Source organism: Mus caroli, unplaced genomic scaffold (assembly GCF_978045245.1).
Source record: "Mus caroli unplaced genomic scaffold, Mus_caroli_1 scaffold_6, whole genome shotgun sequence".
Lineage (NCBI taxonomy): Eukaryota > Metazoa > Chordata > Mammalia > Rodentia > Muridae > Mus > Mus caroli.
Window position 1 is genome coordinate 40,674,031 of NW_028227261.1, and position 19,260 is coordinate 40,693,290.

General features: G+C 46.4%; 1 protein-coding gene across 1 annotated transcript; it reads left to right on the forward strand.

Moving 5' to 3' along the window:
• Window positions 1-4,585: 4,585 nt before the first annotated feature.
• Window positions 4,586-15,025, forward strand: Lurap1 (leucine rich adaptor protein 1). Its single transcript, XM_021159490.3, has 2 exons — window positions 4,586-5,755; window positions 12,718-15,025. The coding sequence occupies exons 1-2, from the start codon at window positions 5,558-5,560 to the stop codon at window positions 13,237-13,239; spliced, it is 720 nt and encodes a 239-aa protein (XP_021015149.1). The 5' UTR covers window positions 4,586-5,557; the 3' UTR covers window positions 13,240-15,025.
• Window positions 15,026-19,260: the final 4,235 nt, after the last annotated feature.

Consider the following 19,260-nt stretch of genomic DNA (forward strand, 5'->3'; position numbering starts at 1 on the left):
GCCCAGCCCTGCAAGGCTGTTTCCAGGCCGGGGAAGAGAGGATTAGAAACCTGCTCCGCTACTATTTTGAGCGCTTACGTTAACTCGATTTCATAAACCATGATTAAGAAGAGGCACCGTGACTAACCCATCTTTAAAGAAAACCAAAAATGCTCTTTGATTCTGTGCATGTGCAGGTAGTGCGGGCGCTCCTTGAAGAGACTAGACCTCAGTCTGATACCCCTGGAGCCCAAGTTAAAGTTGTGATCCTAACGGTTCCTCTAGAAGAGGACCAGGTGTGCTTAACCACTGAGCCATCTCCAGCCCCTGATTAGTTCTTTTCTGAGGAAGCAGGAGCTTACCTCTCTCCTTATAGCCCTGGCTATCCTGGAACTCCTTATGTAGACCCGGCTGAACTTGAACTCACAGAAATTCACCTGTCTCTGCCTCCTAAATGCTAGGATTAAAGGAGTGTACAACATGCCCAGCAACACTTTATTTATTTATTTATTTATTTACACTTGAGTTTTTTCTTTTTTTGAGGACTCCAAAGTGTTAGCATCTTTCAATATGATAGCAGTGCTTGCCAGGTTGGAAGTGGCGTTGCATTCCTACATAGGTGAGGGAAGGGCCATCTGTGTGAGTCAAGTCCACTTTCATAACAAGATGCTAAGACCCACAGTAGCTCACTCCTGGGTTCTCAGCACTTAGGAACTGAGGAAGGAGGATTGCCATAGATTCAAGGTCAACTTGGTCAACAACATGAGTTCTAGAACAGTCAAGATTTTAAAGTGCAACCTGCTCTGAGAAACAAAAAATGTTTTGTTTTTTTACATGTTCTTTATACTGAAGTTATTCTTATTTAAACATCAAATAAGCAGGGGCTGGAGAGATGGCTCAGCGGTTAAGAGCACTGACCGCTCTACCAGAGATCCTGGGTTCAATTCCCAGCAACCACATGGTGGCTTACAACCATCTGTAATGAGATCTGATGCCCGCTTCTGGTGTGTCTGAAGATAGTGACAATGACATTGTACTCTCACAAATAAAATAAATCTTTAAAAAAAAAATCAAATCAGCAGAAGTTCTCACATTAGCCTCTGACCCTCTTCTGTCCTCAGGTTTACTGTCCATGACGATCTTGTCTTCTCATGATCCTTATTAAATTCCAGATTCTCAAACTGGCATGTGCAGTCCTCGATTCCCTCCTGAGCGTCAGGCTCTCCTGTGTCTGAGCGCCAGGCTCCCCTGCCTGCTGCATCTGTCCACAGGACCCACAATTTCAAACCTCTGACATCATCTCTACCTGCTCTCAGATCTCTTCTGGATTCCTTTGCTTGGGAAATTGTATCAGGCCATAATGCTGGGGCTCCCTTTGTCTTTTTCCAGGGATGTCAGTTGAAAACTGTCATGATAGTTGAAATCCTTTGTTTCTTTGAACAATTTTGAATACCATTTGAAACAAATGAACGCCATCTGTTGCCCGATTCTTTCACTTGTGCCTCAAATTCTCTCCAACCTGCTATTGCAGGCACTTTTGTTTTTGGTTTTGAGTTAATCTCCTTGATTCAGAGTTTTTCTCTGCTTCTCCATTCTTCCTTGCTCCTTGAAAAGTCCAGAGTATCCCAGCACTTGGGAGCAGAGGCAGGTGGATTTCTGAGTTCGAGGCCAGCCTGGTCAACAGAGTGAGTTCCAGGATAGCCAGGGTTATACAGAGAAACCCTGTCTTGAAACAAAAACAAAAAACAAAAAACAAAAGAAAGAAAGAGGGCTGGAGAGATGGCTCAGTGGCTAAGAGCGCCAACTGCTCTTCCGAAGGTCCCGAGTTCAAATCCTAGCAACCACATGGTGGCTCACAACCATCCATAATGAAATCTGATGCTCCTTTCTGGAGTGTCTGAAGGCAGCTACAATGTACTTACATATAATAAATAAATAAATCTTAAAAAAAAAAAAGCAAGCAAGCAAGAAAGAAAAGTCCAGAGTAAGGCTAGATGGTGGTAGCACATACCTTTAATCTTAGCACTTGGGAGGCAGAGGCAGGCAGATCTCTTACTTGGAAGTTAGCAGGTCTACAGAGTGAGTTCCAGGACAACCAGATCTACACAGAGAAACCCTCTCTCAAAAAAAGAAAAAAAGAAAACAAAAATCCAGAGCAACTTTTCACAAAGGCAAATATTTTGCTAATCCCTGGCTAAAAACTTAGTTACTGGGCTGGAGAGATGGCTCAGTGGGTAAGAGCACCCGACTGCTCTTCCAAAGGTCTGGAGTTCAAATCCCAGCAACCACATGGTGGCTCACAACCATCTGTAACAAGATCTGACTCCCTCTTCTGGAGTATCTGAAGACAGCTACAGTGTACTTACATGTAATAAATAAATAAGTCTTTAAAAAAAAAAAAACTTAGTTACTAACTTTTTCAGGGAGGGCTTTGATTGGAATGTAAAGTGATTAAATAAATTAATTAATGGGGAAAAAAAAACATAGTTACTTTTCAGCTGCTCTGACAAAACACCACGCACGACCAAGGCAACTTATAAGGAAAAGTATTTAAAATTGAGGTTCATGGGTTTCAGAGGGTTAGAATGCATGACCACCACAGGTGTTGGGGATGGCATTAGGTGGGCAGGCAGGCATTGTGCTGGACTGCTAGCTGAGAGCTCAAATCTCATCTCCATCCACAAGCACAAAGCAGAGAGAACTAACCCCGAATGGCTTGGGCATTTTGAAACCTCAAGGCCTACCCCCAATGACACATTTCCTCCAACAAGGCCGCACCTCTTAGTTTTTCCCAAACAGTTCCATTTTTTTTTTTTTTTTTTTTTTTAGGTTTTTCGAGACAGGGTTTCTCTGTATAGCCCTGGCTGTCCTGGCACTCACTTTGTAGAGCAGGCTGGCCTCGAACTCAGAAATCCGCCTGCCTCTGCCTCCCGAGTGCTGGGATTAAAGGCGTGCGCCACCACGCCCGGCTATCCCAAACAGTTCCATTAACTGAGACCCAAGCATTCAAATATGTGAGCCTATGGAGACCATTCTCATTTAAAACACCACACACCATGGGTCAAGTAATGCAAAGGAGAGCTAAGGTATGATGGAGCGCACTTGTGACCTCAACACTTGGAATAGGCAGGATCAGAAGTGCTAGGCTGGGCTGGCGAGATGGCTCAGAAGTTAAGAGCACTTACTGCCCTTTTGAAGGTCTTGAGTTCAAATCCCAGCAACCACCTGGTGGCTCACAACCACCTGTAATGAGATCTGATGCTCTCTTCTGATGTGTCTGAAGACAGCAACAGTGTACTTAGCTCTAATAATAAATAAATCTTAAAAAAAAAAAGCTCTAGGCCATACTCAGCTATACAACTGAGGTCAACCTGGGCTATATGAAACTGTGTCTCAGAGGAAAACAAAGTGCATGTATTTAAGCCTGAGTCTGTGGCACAAACAGGTAATCCCAGCACTAGGGAGGCAGAAGGGGTCTTAGGTCAAGGCCATCAACAGACCCTGCCTCAAAAGGAAAATCACCCATACAGCTCTAGGAAGTCAGTATGCAATATTTAAATTTAGAAGGAATGGTAGAAGATTGTGTAAAATTATGAATGGTTGGATTGGAAAGATGGTTTAGCAGATAAGAGCTCACATTGCTCAAATAGGAGCTGAGGTCAGTTCCCAAGAGCTATATCAGATGGTTCACAATTGCTAGTAATTCCAGTTCTAGGGGATCTGAAACCCACTTCCAACCTCTGGGGGGGGGCAGGGGGGGACGACTTGTACTTACATATATATTCCCATAGAGACACAGATACATAGATATACATGTAGTAAATTAATAAATAAAAATCTAGAATTATGAGTAGCTAAACACACACACACACACACACACACACACAAACTAACAAACATAAAACCCACAAAACAAACTGAAAGTGGTTGCCTTTGGGAGGTAGGCCCAGAGCTTTGAAACAATAGAGGGAAGAGATATTTTTTTCATTGTACATCTTTTTGTAACAGTGGGTTGGAAATACTTGGATTAAAATCCCAAACAGAACAAAACAATCTTTTTTCTTGGCCCTTTTTTGTTTGTTTGTTTGTTTGTTTGTTTGTTTGTTTGTTTTCAAGACAGGGTTTCTCTGTATAGCCCTGGCTGTCCTGGAACTCACTCTGTAGACCAGGCTGGCCTTGAACTCAGAAATCTGCCCGCCTCTGCCTCCCAAGTGCTAGGATTAAAGGCATGTGCCACCACGCCCGGCTCTTTCTTGGCCCTTCTTTACCTGTAGAATTAAATCCAAACAGCTTAGAAACATACCCGTGTTACTTAGTGTGGTTCTCAGAACTGTAGCATGGCCACCCCTCCTATAGCTTCTTAGAAATGCAGACTCTCAGGCCTGGGGCTGGGGCTGGGGCTGGGGCTGGGGCTGGGGCTGGGGCTGGGGCTGGGGCTGGGGCTGGGGCTGGGGCTGGGGCTAAAGATGGCTCAGTACATAAGACTCTTAGAGAGGACCCTAGTTCAGTCCTAGCACCCATGTTACATAGCTCACAACTCTAAGTCCAGCTTCTAGGGATCTGTTGTCCTTCTGTGGCCTCTAGACACCTGTACTCATGTGTACATATCTCTACATGAACATACTTTAAAAATACTTGTAATTAAGATAGAAAATTATCTTTAAAATTAATCTTTAAAAAAGATTTTAATTTCTGGTAAGGCAGTGGCAGGTGGAGTTCTGTGAGTTCAAAGCCGGTCCACTCTACATAGCAAGTTCTAGGCTATGGACCACACAGTGAGACCCTCTCTGTAAAAAAAGAAAAGCCAGACTGTGGTGGCATATGCCTTTAATCCCAGTAGAGGCAGGAGGATCTCTTAGTTCCAGGACAGCCTGGTCTACAGTGGGTTCTAGGGCTACACAGAAAAACTCTATCTTGGTAAAACAAAACAAAAACCAATGCAGGATCTCAGGCTCTAACTTGCCAGGGTTTTCAGATTACCCAGCTTTACAGTCTGTCTTAGGAAGCACCTCTTTTGTAAGCCCATGTAAGATGAACATGAAGATTTGTGGATTCCTTCAATTTTAATAATGGTTGCTTCTCACTGGCCAGGGGGATTACCCTCCTATTACTCTTTCAGCTGATTTCTAGATGCTGGGAGGTGTCTGTGAACTGAGTGGCTGTATTCTAGCCCCTGTAACAGGTACAACTCCTGAGCAGAAAGCCTTCCGAAACCTCTGCAGCCGTGTTACCTCTGATTGGGGCTACTTTTCATCCAGCAAATATTTATTAGCTTCCTGCTGCATGTCTAGTTGGTGCCAACACAGGGAGAAGGCACTGAGCTTTCTTTGAGGTCTTCAGTTCCAAATCCAGGATCACCTAGTCGAACGCCTCCGGGGTTGGAAGTTGTGTGCGCACCACTCGGTACCTCGCTCCCCCAACTGCGCGGCTTTTCTGAACGTTACGGCGCCCTCCTCCTGTTCCCCCACCGCGGGGACGGGCGGGGATTCACGGGTTTTGCTCCGCGTTCGTAGCAGAGAAGGGAGGACCCTTGGGAACCGGACCCTGGTCGCCCAGTCCTGTTCTGGCTTGGGCCCACATGGAGGGGACCGCGGAGTCCCAGACGCCGGACTTGCGAGACGTGGAGGGCAAGGTGGGCAGGAAGACCCCTGAAGGACTGCTCCGCGGGCTTCGAGGCGAGTGCGAGCTGGGAACCTCTGGGGACGTGCTGCTCCCGGGGGCGCCCAGCACCGGCCACGGCCTAGGGGACAAGATCATGGCGCTGAGGATGGAGCTGGTGAGTGTGGGTGCTACAGGCCACGGGGACCGGGATATTTGTAGGGGCAGGGTCAGGTTCCCGGAGTTGGGCTGGAGAAGAGGGTCCTTCCAAGATCAATCCATACATCCTGGGTTCAAAGCAGAGTGAAGTGACGTCTCATTATTTGTCTCCCAAGGGTGAATGAAGGGTTGATAGGTCCTGAGAACTGAGAGTAGGAGGCACATCTCTTGGAAGTTTTCCCTGCCCAATAATCCGAAGGAGAGAGGCGAGGGCTAAGTAGCACAGAAAAACTTAGTACAGAGCAAATTCTTCCCATCGGCATCCGGGGCCACCAATTTCTTCAGACTCCACTATAAGGCAACTGTTTTCTGCCCCCTTCTCTGGCAAACAGGGGAAGAGGTTTTGTTCTTAAGGCCCTAGGGTGTTCATGTCAGGATTCAGGGAAAAAAAAAAAAGAGCTTTGGTGAGGTAATACCTGCTGGAAACTGCCTGCACTGGTGGGGCACACTAAAAGCCTGTCCTTTTCCTAAGCATCCCACCATCACGGTATTAGACGTTTGAAGACCTTAATAGAGGCATAGTAGCATCAAAGTCTGAGTTGGACCTTCACCTGGGGCTCAGTCTCAGACAGAGTCTCAGGGCCTCTGTACCTTCTTGCAGAAAGGGGGAGGAAACAGCCACACCTCCCCACCCCCTTCCCTGGTAGCTGTTGGTCTGGTTTCTGAGCCAATTGGGCAGCCGGGTCCCAGCGATCTCTCCTGGGGCCCTGGTTCCGGTGAAAGAGATGAATTACACCTGCCACCACCTTGCAGCCAGTTCTGGAGAACTGAGGAATTGCCAGCTACTCACTGGCTCTGAACCAGAAGCCCACACTGGCTTAACAAGTCTTCCTGGGGCCCCACTGTGTGCACAACCTGTGGCAAGCAGATCTGGAAGGGTGGAAGGAAGGACATAGGACCTTGAAGGCAGGTCCAGGGCTTGCATTCTATGGTAAGAGAGGCTAAGAGAATCTCCTGAGCTGAGTGGTCAGCGAGGATCGCTGAGGGCAGGATCTGAATGCCAAGTGTGTGTTTGGCTTTGAGGGTTGTATTTGAGTGCCAGATTCTGCTGAGCAGGGCTGTGGCTGTATTCTCCTCTTAAAGGTCTGGTTTGTCTCTTTGTACAAATTGCTCAAGGCATAGAGTTTACCTAGTTAGTCCTTTGAAAACTAAGGTGTTTTGTTTTGTTTTTGAGGTGTGGGCTTACTGTGTAGCTCAGGCTGGCTCCAAAATCATATTCCTCTTATCTCAGTCTCTTGAGTGCTGGAATTATGGGCATGTGCTACCATTCCCTGCTGGAAATTAAATTATACTTAGAATATAAGCCATGTGTTAACATGCAGAATGGTGCAAGGTGTTTTTCTTTTTAAAGAATTTTAAGAAACTTTATGTGTAGGAGTATTTTGCTGGTGTGTATATGTGTATACCACGTGCATGCCTGCTGCCCATGGATGTCAGAAAGAGCATCCAATCAACTGGAACTGGAGTTATGGATGGTTGTGAGGTACTTACTATGTGGGTGCTGGGAACCTAACCTGGGTGCTCTGTGAGAACAAGTGCTCTTGACGGCTGAACCACCTCTCCCCCGCCATTCTTCTCGGAGGTGCTGAGATTGAACCCTCTCACACGCTAGGAGAGGGCTCTACAATCCAGCTGTACCACCGCTGCTATGTGATGTCCCCTCCATGCTTGGCTTGATACATGGTATTTCACAGATGAAAGAATGAGGTAAGAAGAGGTTAAGCAGTTGCCCAAGGTCACACAGGAAAGTAAAGTCAAGATTGGAGCCCAGATCATCTGACCACATTCATCATGAAGACATGCTTTGTGCCAGATACTTTAGGCACACTTTGTATCATTGAAATGAGAAAAGTTTCAATCGCCCATGGGCTTGCTTCTCATACAGGGAATCCGGAGGCCAGCCTGACCTCTGACTCTCATTCTTTATAAACTTTGAGGGAGTACATTTAACTTCTAATTTCATCTCTTAACTTTTAGCCCATCGGGCCTGGGGTCTAGGTTTCCCATGAACAGTGTACCAGCAGAGGGGGGAGATCTCCAGTCAGGCTCCTTTCTCCCTCAGGCCAGGATAGCATTGATTTCTTCTTGTACTCTGCTCTACCCTACTGAAGCACAAGGGTAGGGCAGAAGGTTTGAGGACAGGAAGGCAGAGCTGACCCAAGCCTTCTGATATCCTTCGGATACCCCTCGCCTTGCTCTCCTTGTGTAGGAGCAGACGCTTGCCCTTCAGGCTAAGGTCAGCCCTGCTGTTGGCTTCCTACTCTTGCTTTGTTTCCCTAGTCTGTAAAGAGCCAGATTCTGAGATGTGTGGGAATGGCAAACAATGGCAATCTCTCAGTCCACCCAAAGAGCTGTTGCTATGAGAAGCCACCTCCACAGAGCAGTTTGTGAGAATGCATTAGGCAAGGAATGGAGGAAAGGCATGGGTTCAAATCTTCTCTCTGCTTCTGATGTGTTTGTTGTCTTAAGGAGGGCCCTGTCTCCTCCTTGTCTATAGAGCTTTTTGCCCTTCGGTGGAGGAAATAAGGGGATAACTGTGGAACTAGAGACCTGTTAAGAGCTTTTATTTTAGTGACTATGTTTAATGCCAGCACTCAGTTACCATGGCTCTAGAAATTGGCCTTCCGGCTTTTAACCTGAGGCCTGATTTGGGTTGAGCACAGAGGGAGTCCTGCTGTGAACACCTGTGCTGGGCAGAGCCTCATCTACTTTTGAGGAAGAGAAGGAGCCTCCAGGGAAAAGCACTGGGTGGCCTCTATTTATCTTCCGCTCTGTTTCCAAAGAGATGCCATGAAATGAGTGTTTCTTTTTCTATCGAGAAAGCCTCCTACTTCTATTCTGGGAGGTGATGCTGTCACAGTCAGGGAATCCCACTGCTGCAGGATTAAAGAATCTGGTGCTCAGATTGGTTTCCTAAGCAACACAGTACAACTCAGCCTCTTGAGTCTTGGGGACCAACAGAGAGATCAGATAATGAAGGGGAGTGAATCACAAAATTGAACTAAAGCTATTCTATGCAACCTTAGGCAGAGAACCTCAAATGAGTTGGGCAGGGACTGCTCTCAGGGTTAGGGAAGAGACAGAAGGAGGCTTGTACAGGAAGAGAAATGCTGTTGGGGGCTGGGGATGTGCTCGGATGTTGAGTGTTTGCCTTTCATACTGAAAGCCCTGAGTTGAATCCTCAGCACTACATAAAACTGGGTGTGGCAGGGCATGCCTGTCATCCCAGTACTCTGGAGGTTAGGCAACAGAATCAGAAGTTCAAGAAAAAAATGCTGGAATGAGGGCCTGCCTCCCAGAAGAGCTGACCCCGAGTGATGTGGTGTCAGGTGTTTGCCATTTGGAACTGGGGGAGGGTACATCCTTAGGTTGGGATGTTTCTCTCCACTGTTGGTCAAGGCCAGCCTAACTAGTCTTAGCTCACGTCTTCCATCTAGGTTTGGGTTATGGCCCTCCAGGTGGGTACAATTCTCTGGAGCAGTTGTTTTCTCTACCATTTGTCACATGGAATTTAAAAGTTATAGATATTTTGTTTGTTTTGCCTGTTTATGTATGTATGGACTATGTATATGACTGGGGCCTACAGAGGTCATAATTGGGCTTCATTTCTCCTGGAACTGGAGTTAAGGATTGTCATGAGACACTATGCGGGGGCGCTGGGAACTGAACTCAGGTTTTCTTTTTTTTTTTTTTTTTTTTTTTTGGTTTTTCGAGACAGGGTTTCTCTGTGTAGCCCTGGCTGTCCTGGCACTCACTTTGTAGACCAGGCTGGCCTCGAACTCAGAAATCCGCCTGCCTCTGCCTCCCGAGTGCTGGGATTAAAGGCGTGCGCCACCACGCCCGGCAGAACTCACGTTTTCAAAAACAGCAAGTGAAGTCAGGCATTGCATTGTGGCATACACTTTTAATCATATGGGAGGCAAAGGCAGGTGCCCTTACCTGCTAAGTCACCTTGCTGGCCCTCTAAGTCCTTTTAAAAAATATCTATTATTTTGAAATAGTTGTCTAGAATGACCTTGAATTTGCAATCTTGCCTCTACCTCTTCAGTAGCTGGGATTACAAACTGTGTCACCAGGCCCATTTCTACATGAATTGGTTGATTTGGTTGAAATTGAAACTAAATCTAAATTTAAAAGCAATAATGTACCAGGTATACTGGTTTGCTCCTTTAATCCCAGGACTCAGAGAAGACAAGGGCAAACAGATCTCTGTGAGTTTGAGGCCACCCTGGCATACATAGTGAGTTCCAGACCAGCCAGGGGGACACAGTGAGACCCATCTCAAAAACAACAAACGTAGCAGGATCTTGATTCACAGCAAGGTGACTCAAACTAGAGAGATGGACAAGGGCCACAGTGTGACAGGCTTGGGAAGGCAGCTGCGGAAGTGGGTAGACTTCATTCTCAGAGCACGGCAAAGCACAGGAGCAGCTTCAGACTCGTGCCTGAGAAAGGTTAGCTTGGTGCACGTGCGAGCTGGAGGGATCCTGGAGATTACACTGTGAGCATTACCTACTTCCAGGATACTAAATGGAGACCACTGGCCCCAGATCCCAAGTACTGGGATTCTGACCCTGAGCTTGGCCTCATTACCCACTCTTCGGGGAACAGGGAATCAGAGGGAATCAAGCTAGCCCTCACTTGACTCCTCAGCTCCCACCTCCTTTTGGCCCAGACTGCTTCCCAGCTAACACCTTAGGAGCTATCCTTTGGTTTCTAAGTCCTACGGGTGAGTCTGGATTGGTCTAATAGTTTACCTCAAATAGAAGGTGTGAAGCCCAGTGTCTTAGTGTCCCATTGTTGTGAAGAGACAGCATGGCCACAGCAATTCTTCCAAGGGAAAACATTTATTTGGCTCAGCTTAGAGTTGAGAGGTTTAAAACATGGTGGCATGCAGGCAGGCATGGGGCTGGAGAACTCCACATCTTGATCCTCAGGCTGGAGAAGGAAGGAGACTGAGAAACACTGAGTATAACTTGAGGAGACCTCAAAACTCACCCACTACTAACACACTTCCTCCAACAGAGCCACACCTACTCAAACAAGGCCACCTTGCTTATAGTGCCACTCTCTACGGGCCAAGCATTTAAACATATGAGTCTATGGGGGGCATTCCTCTTCAAACCACCACACCCAGTCAGAATGGATTTTGGATTTGTGTGTGTGTGCTCTATCTGCATGTACACCTACACACTAGAAGAAGACATCAGAACTCATTACAGATGGTTGTTAGTCACCATGTGGTTGCTGGGAACTGAACTCAGTACTTCAGGAAGAGTAGTTGGTGCTCTTAACCACTGAGCCACCTCTCCAGCCCCCAGTTCAGTTTTTAAAAAGCAACCAAAATTCTCACGGCAGGAATCAAACTCCAGTCTTCATGAGAAGCACCAGCACTTAACTGTTGAGCCATCTCTTAAGCCCCTAGCCTCAAACTCTCCACTCCCACCTCAGCCTTTCTGTTTGCTTGTTTGATTTTTGAGACAGTGTGTTACTATGTAGTCTTAGCTAACCTGTAACTCACTTTGTAGACTAGGCTGGCCTTGAACTCACAGAGATCTTCCTGCCTCTGCCTCCCAAGTGTTTCCTCAGCTTCTTAAGTGCTAAAGCTATATTCATGAGCCATATATTTTTTTTAAATCTTGTTTTATTTTATTATTTTATTTCATTAATTTTAAAACAGGGTCTCATGAAGCTCCGGCTGGTCTTGACCTGCCAACATAGCTGAGAATGGCCTTGAATTTCTGATCCTCTTCCTTCCACCTCCAGAGTGCCTGGATTACAAGTGCACATCATCACCTTAGTTTATCCAGTGCTAGGGACAGAACCCAGGGCCTAGTGCATGCTAGGCAAGTGTTCCTCCCACTGAGCTACATCCAACCCCCCTAGCCTCATATTTTAATATTTAACACCTAAAAAGCCTCCCCTGTAGAAAGTGCACGCCTGGGGCTGGTGAGATGGCTCAGTGGGTAAGAGCACCCGACTGCTCTTCCAAAGGTCCAGAGTTCAGGTCCCAGCAACCACATGGTGGCTAACAACCATCCGTAACGCGCCCTCTTCTGGAGTGTCTGAAGACAACTACAGTGTACTTACATATAAATAAATAAATAAATAAATCTAAAAAAAAAAAAAAAAAAAAAAAAAAAAAAAAAAAAGAAAGTGCACGCCTGATAGCATTTCAAAATCCTTGCTTTCATGCTGTAAAGTGAATGGTTTAGCTTTGTTTTTCTTTTTCTTTCTTTTTTAGTTTTTATTTATTCATTTATTTATTTGTTTGTTTGTTTGTTGTTTTTATTTTTGAGACAGGGTTTCTTTGTGTAGCCCTGGCTGTCCTGGAGTTCACTTTGTAGACCAGGCTGGCCTCAAACTCAGAAACCCTCCTGCCTCTGCCTCCCAAGCGCTGGGATTAAAGGCATACACCATCACTGCCCGGCTAGCCTTATTTTTCAATCAAGGAAACTGAGGCTCAAAGAAAATAAGATAGCTACTTAGATTCGTGAACCTAATCATAGGAAAGTTGTTTTGTTGGTGGTGGGGTTTTTTTTGTTTTTGTTTTGTTTTTTGAGCTAGGGTTTCTCTGTGTAAGCTCTGTAGGCCAGGCTTGCCCCAGACTCAGATCCGACTGCCTTTGCTCCCAAGTGCTGGGATTAAGGCATGCACCACTGCCTGGTTGGGAAGTTGCTTTTTTGTCTGGTGCAAGGCATGATGGAACCCAGGATTTCATACATGCTAAGGTGGCAAGTTGATCTCCAGCCTAGCTTGATCTGAAAATTTAAACAGGAGTCTCTGTGCTCTACCCCCGCACCCCCTCCATCTCTTTCCGTACTTTTAAAAGTGAAGTGTAGCTGGCTGAACTGCAAGATTAGAGAAACACCTGGGGAACTCAGCCCAAAACGGAACTAATCTCTTTTCTCACTTCCTCAGGCTTACCTGCGAGCTATTGATGTGAAGATCCTGCAGCAGCTGGTGACCTTGAACGAGGGTATTGAGGCGGTGCGCTGGCTGCTGGAGGAGCGGGGTACACTGACAAGCCATTGCAGCAGTCTCACCAGCAGTCAGTACAGTCTGACAGGGGGAAGCCCAGGACGCTCAAGGCGGGGCAGTTGGGACAGCCTGCCAGACACCAGTTCAACTGACCGGCTGGACAGTGTCTCTATTGGCAGCTTCTTGGACACCGTGACCCCCAGAGAGCTGGATGAACAAGGACTCCCTGGGCCTTCCTGTCCTGAGATTGATTGGGCAAAGGTTATCCCCACTGAGGACAGGGCCAGGACTGAGGTGGACATGACATCCACCAAGCTAGGGAGCTTAACAGCCACATGGAAGCTCCCAGGGGATGGGCTCCAGTGTGGACCACCTGAGCCATCAGAGGATGGCAATGCTAACCAGGGCTTTGAAGCTCATTGGTACTGGGGACAGTGCCAGGATGATGTGACCTTCTTGTAAAAACTTTCCTACCCATTTGTACTCTGTGGCTCTTTCAACTTTTGGCCCAAGTCTCCCTCAATTTTTCCTCCACCTCCAACTAGACAGAGGCTGTACTACAATCGGTTACCATGGAAGCCTGGCTTATCTCTCTGGTTCCTGGGGAGCCTCTGCATTTATCCCTCAATTATTGGGTCCCTAGAGCTATTTCCATAGAGATATTGACTCTAGAGGCCTAGCCTGTGGCTCCTGTTGTAAGGGTATCTCCATGCCCCTCCCCAGTGAGGTGAATTTTATGGAACGTAAGGCCTCTAGGAGATCACTGAAGAAGAGATGGGGAATAATCACCTCATCCAAAGCCTAGGAGCCAGGATGCCTCTTACAGAACAGTGGAGATTGACCCTGCAGATGCGCAAGCCTCCATGGACTGGCCCTCCTTAGATACCTTTGGGGTTGGGAGACCAATCCTTTCATGCCTGCTGAGTGACGTCATTGCCTGTCATGATACATGAAGTGCTTCCTCTATACCAGTCCTGGTGGGTGTGGCACTTAATGTCCCTGCCACTGCCCCCTGTGATAGGGAACAGATCGCTTTTCCTGGGAAGTGTGTGTGCTGCTTTTTTCAAGTTCTTACTTTTCAAACATGGTGTTTTCACGTTGTACCCAAGGATTTCACTACTATGGCTACATCCCTGTCCAGGGCTGTAAGGATGTACTCTTAGTAAGAAGCTCAGAGGCCTCCACCTAGGCTCCCCAATCTGTTTGGCTTACTTTACTGCAGACTCTTGTCTGGCCCTGGGCTGCCCCCATTCCTCATTCCTGCCTCCAGATCTGTCATCTAGGAGTTTAGTCTGAGTTTCTTTTCTTTTCTTTTTTTAAAGATTTATTTATTATTATAGTATCTAAGTACACTGTAGCTGTCTTCAGACACTCCAGAAGAGGGCGTCAGATCTCGTTACGGATGGTTTTTGAGCCACCATGTGGTTGCTGGGATTTGAACTCAGGACCTTTGGAAGAGCAGTCAGTGCTCTTACCCACTGAGCCATCTCACCAGCCCCTAGTCTGAGTTTCTTCACACATTCTCATTTTCCTTTTTAGGCCTCTTGGGTTTTTTGTTTGTTTGTTTTTGGAGACAGGGTTTTTCTGTGTATCCCAGGCTGTCCTGAAACTCAGTCTTGTAGCCTCGAAATTACAGATCTGGCTACCTCAGCCTCCTGAGTGCTGGGGTTAAGTGTGTGCCACTGCCGCCCAGCTAGACCTCTGCATTTTTATGTCTCTTATGCCACTGTTGCTTGGGAATAAGGAGAGTGAAGGTCTCTGGGTTCTGGAGACATTCTTGGATAGTGGGATGATCTTGTCATCTCTGCCCCTGTGCTTGCTTACTATTCTCTCATTCTGGCCAGCCTTCCACAATTTGGTCACAAGGATGCTTGCCTGAAGTTGAGACACAAGGAATCCCTTTGTCTGAGCTACAATGTGGGAGTGTAGCAGGAAAACACAGAGGCCCTTTGGTCCATGGGCCTCATTAAGGAGAAGAGACTATGCAAAGTCCTTGTTTAGGGCAAACCCATCACTCCTGGACTTGATGGATAATCAGGACTGGCTCTAGGGTTGGGTCCCAAGGTCCTGGCTAATTATACCAGAGAAGAAATTCAGAGAGCCGGGCGTGGTTGGCGCACGCCTTTAATCCCAGCACTCGGGAGGCAGAGGCAGGCGGATTTCTGAGTTCGAGGCCAGCTTGGCCTACAAAGTGAGTTTCAGGGCTACACAGAGAAACCCTGTCTCGAAAAAAAAAAAAAAAGAAATTCAGAGAAATTGCTATTTTGGGGTTCAGGCCCAGAGAAAGGGGGTAGGGGTATGGGCAGAGTAGGAGACAAAGGATGTGGTTAATACCTGGACAAATAAGCAAGGTATGTAGGTGTTTGCATTTCACCTAAACACTTAGGAGGCAGAGCTGGGTGGATCTCCATGAGTTCCAGGCCAGCCAAGATAATACATAGTGAGACCCAGTCTCAAAAAACAATCAAAGATACTGAAAGACCCACAACGTGAGGACTCCCCCACGTTCTGACTCAGGAGAGGCGACACCCCAAAATCACCCACAAGAAACGATCTTGCTGCAACTGCAAGAGGATTTTTATTCGAGAGCGTTCTCGGGCCCATGGCCATACACCACGCAGGGGTAGAGGACCATGGCGCCCTGAGTAGCTGAGTAAGGGGATATTTAAAGGAAGAAACCACAATTCATGGAGGTGGGGAGGGCGTTGTTGGAAAATACCAAAAATACCAGTTAAGAGTCACAAGGAAGTATAAAGTCACAAGTGTCAGGTTATCTCTCAAGGCAGTTTCTAAGAGCCCCTAACAATCTAAGAGCCCCTAAAGGTAGCACATTTGCATTGCAGGTTCCAGTAATGGTCAGGGTGCCATTCTTTGAATTGAACCCAGGAAGCAGGTGGGTGGAGGAAGGAATGTCGCTATCTGTTTTATGACCAGTACCTGGAGCACTAAGCCACAAAGGCTACACTCCCAAGCCTGGGCCCAAAAGCCTCAAATTTTGTTTTTACTTTGCTATACTTTTTTAATACTTCTTCATTCCCCACTTCTTCTAGTTAATAGTTCTAATCTTAGAACTAGACACTATCTTCTCCCTGACATAGTTGATCCTTTAGGGCATGGTACTGTTATCTCAAAACTAAAAGCCACACTGCATTAATTCTTGTTTTAATAAAGGTGACTTGCCTATTTAACACACATGGACCTATAATTAAAAGCAGAAGCAAAATCAAAAGGGGTCCCATAAAGGTAGAAAGTAGGGTGGTCAAGAGTACAAGATAAGGGCCTTTCCATCCGAGGCTCAAGGTTTTCTGCGTGGAGATGTCTAGCAGGTCTTCTGGAGCAGGCCTTCTGGAGCTGCTTTTTGCTCGCTGTCTCACTCACTGGAGCACCTTGAGCCTAGAGAACAAAGGCTGGGAAAGCAGCATGTCAGCACTATGTACAGAGGCTATTTTTACCAGTGGAGGGGGCCCCCTGTAGAGTAATTCATAAGGGGGTCAGTCTAAACTGTCCAGGGGTGTTTTTAACCCTGAAGAGCAAAGGGTAGGAGAGCTATCCAATCATTAGTGCCAGTCTCCGCTGTCAATTTGGTTCTATTTATTCTCTCTACCTGTCCTGAGCTTTGGGCCTGCATGTACAATGTAACTTCTAACCGATCTCTAATATCTTGGCCAGTCCCTGATTTACCTGGGCAACAAAGGCAGGTAGGAAAAGCTTCTATCCATCTTGAAACGGTGTCTATAAACACTAACAAGTACTTGTTGCAATATCTAGCTGGCTTAATTTCTGTAAATTCTACCTCGTCATAGCACAGGCCTTGCAGCTTTTGGCTATTTCTTCTGTCAAGTCAGAGAGTCCTGTAACATAGCAGTCAAAGGACCTAACCACACCTTTGAATTTCTTGGCCCCCAGGTGGGTCAGATGATAGTGCTCAGGGGTGTATCTAAAGCTGGTAGGCTCTTTGACTGCCAGGATCATTGTTCCTTGAGTCACCTGTTTGGCGGTTAGATCTGCCATCTGATTTTCTTTAGCCACAGCATCTGAGGTCTTTCTCTGCAGATGTCAACAGCCCTCTTTGTCTGTATATTGCTCCGTACAGTGGCAAAAGCATACCTGCTGTCAGTGTAGACTTTTCTTTTGCCATTTATGGACCTTGTCTCAAAGTCACAAGTTCAGCTTTCTGGGCCGAAGTCCCTTCAGGGAGGCTGCTGGCCTAGATCACTTGCTTTCTGTCCACCACCATACTGCTGTCCCCACCTTCTGCTTACCTTTAACCTCGAGGCTACTGTCATCAGTGTACCAGCTCAAACCCTCAGGCCAAGGCTGATCTGATCCTTCAGATCATTTCAAGTACCAGTTTCTCAGCGCAGTGATGAGTAGGTGCAGTCTCACGCAGTGGGACAGCAGGTGGAACGAAGCGAAGGTCACTCGTTCAGTCAACAAAAAGTTCTGATGTGTCACAGGAGCGTTGGTAGTCATCCATCAGTCAGGGGGCTTTTGGATAATGCTTTCAAGAGCGTGGGATGCCATTACAGCTAGTTACTGTCCCAGAGTGAGCTTATCAGCATCCTTGACAAGCAGATTATGGCAATAATAGCTTACAGGCAAGAAAACCACCCGCTGGCAACAGGGTGTAACTTCTTGGTTAGGTAAGCCACTGGCCTTTTTCAAAGTCCCAAAGTCTGAGAAAGGACTCCTCTGGTGACCCCTGATCTCTCTTCCACATAAAGAGTGAAAGGCTTGGTTAGGTCAGACAAAGGCTGGCCATCAGTAGGGCCTGTTTTATTTCTCTAAAGGCTTTCAGGTGATCTGGGATCCACACAAACACTTCCCCTTCCTTGGTTAGGAGGTACAATGGGAAGCTAAGGTCGCCAACCCAGGTGTCTAGAGTCTGTAGAAGCCAGCAAGTACCCAAGAATTTTCTTACTTGCCTTGGCGTAGTTAGCCACTACTTCCCGTCTCGAAGGGTGTATCTCAAGTAAGTAACTTCAGTTTGACACAGCTGAGCCTTTTTAGCTGAGGCTCGGTCTTCAGTTGCCCAGGTTTCCTGTCTAGATCCTGTCTTTTTCTTTCTCTCCTATCAAATTTCTCTCTTGTCTAAGATCCCTCCTGTTTTCTCTTTCTTCTGCCTCCCGCCTCTCTCTCTCTCACACACACTTTCTCTGCCTCTTTCACTAGATCACATAACTGTCTCTCTCTTGTAATATACCTTCTAATCTCTGAAGTTTCTTCCTAGGTAAGATCAAAGGGAGTGAACTGCCTGAAGGCTTCCATAAGCCTTTCAAGGAACATTGAGGGAGGTTCAATCGGCCCCTGCATTACCTCTTACCTTAGCCAAATTAGTGAGCCTGTCTCAAGGCACCTTGGAGACCAGAGCCTGGCATTAGATTTTCAAGCTCTCCTTACCTTCAGCCATGTCGCAGTCGCAACTGGGGCGAGTCAAAAGGAATCCCATGTCAATCTCATTTTGTAGCTGTGTAGACCGCCTGTTGGCTTCCGGGCCATTTTTCTAGCTTCTAACAGAATTCTCTCTCGCTCTTCGGTTGTTAAGAGCATCTGCAACAGCTGTTGATAATCATTTCAAGTAGGCTGATGAGAAAACATAAGGAACTCTACCAACCTTGTGAGGCGTTGGGGATCCTGAGAAAGGGGGTGGTTAGTTTTTCAGTTATAAATACCAACAGAGGAAAATGACCAGTACTGAAGGGTTTAAAGTTTGGGCGGGTCCACCAGAGTCCGCCCGGACTCTGTGCTCTGCAGTTCCATGTACCCGCAGCGGTCCGCCTCTCGACACTCCGAGGGGTTTAGGGTTCCCTCGGCAGCTGGGGTTGAGGCTGTGGATAAGGGGAAGGTTGTGGACTAGGCCACTCAGGAGGCTTCATAGATTTTGGAGGAGCCGAATTGGCTGGTGGCTGCGATTTGGGAGAAACCTTTAATTTCTCTTGTAACATAAGAGTACAACCACAATTTTGAGAAGCAAAACCCAATTTTAACAGTGAAAACAATCTATTTTTTCTTTAAAAATGAACTCCAAAAACATTACTTGCTACAAATTTTGGCTGCCTGTTCCTGCACACAAACACAAGAAGGTGTAGCCGCCAATATTTCAAAAAGACACTACCCTAAATCTTATCTTTTATAAATCGGATTTCTAGGATAAGAATTACATAGAATATTACTCAATTTAGGCGTATCTTTAGAGACCTGTTCCCATGGATTGTCTCATGCTGCATGTTGTAGTTCTAAATTACTCTAACCCAGAGTTACCAGTTTTAAGTCAACTTTTTGTTGCCAATGTTACAAATTTTTAATCATAACTAATAACTTATGAGCCACTAATCTATAACCAAGACATATAAAAACATATTTATACTTTTGAAACTATTTAGAAACAAAAATGAAATGGCCGCATACATTTGTTCATTTAAACCAAACAAAATTCTTAATTTTTCTAGCTGTAACTTCAAGAGAGGAGCACCTTGTCACCTG

Coding starts and splice junctions, on each gene's coding strand:
- Lurap1 (XM_021159490.3), top strand. CDS start 5,558: ATGGAGGGGACCGCGGAGTCCCAGACGCCGGACTTGCGAGACGTGGAG. Junction 5,756..12,717: donor TGGCGCTGAGGATGGAGCTG/GTGAGTGTGGGT, acceptor TCACTTCCTCAG/GCTTACCTGCGAGCTATTGA.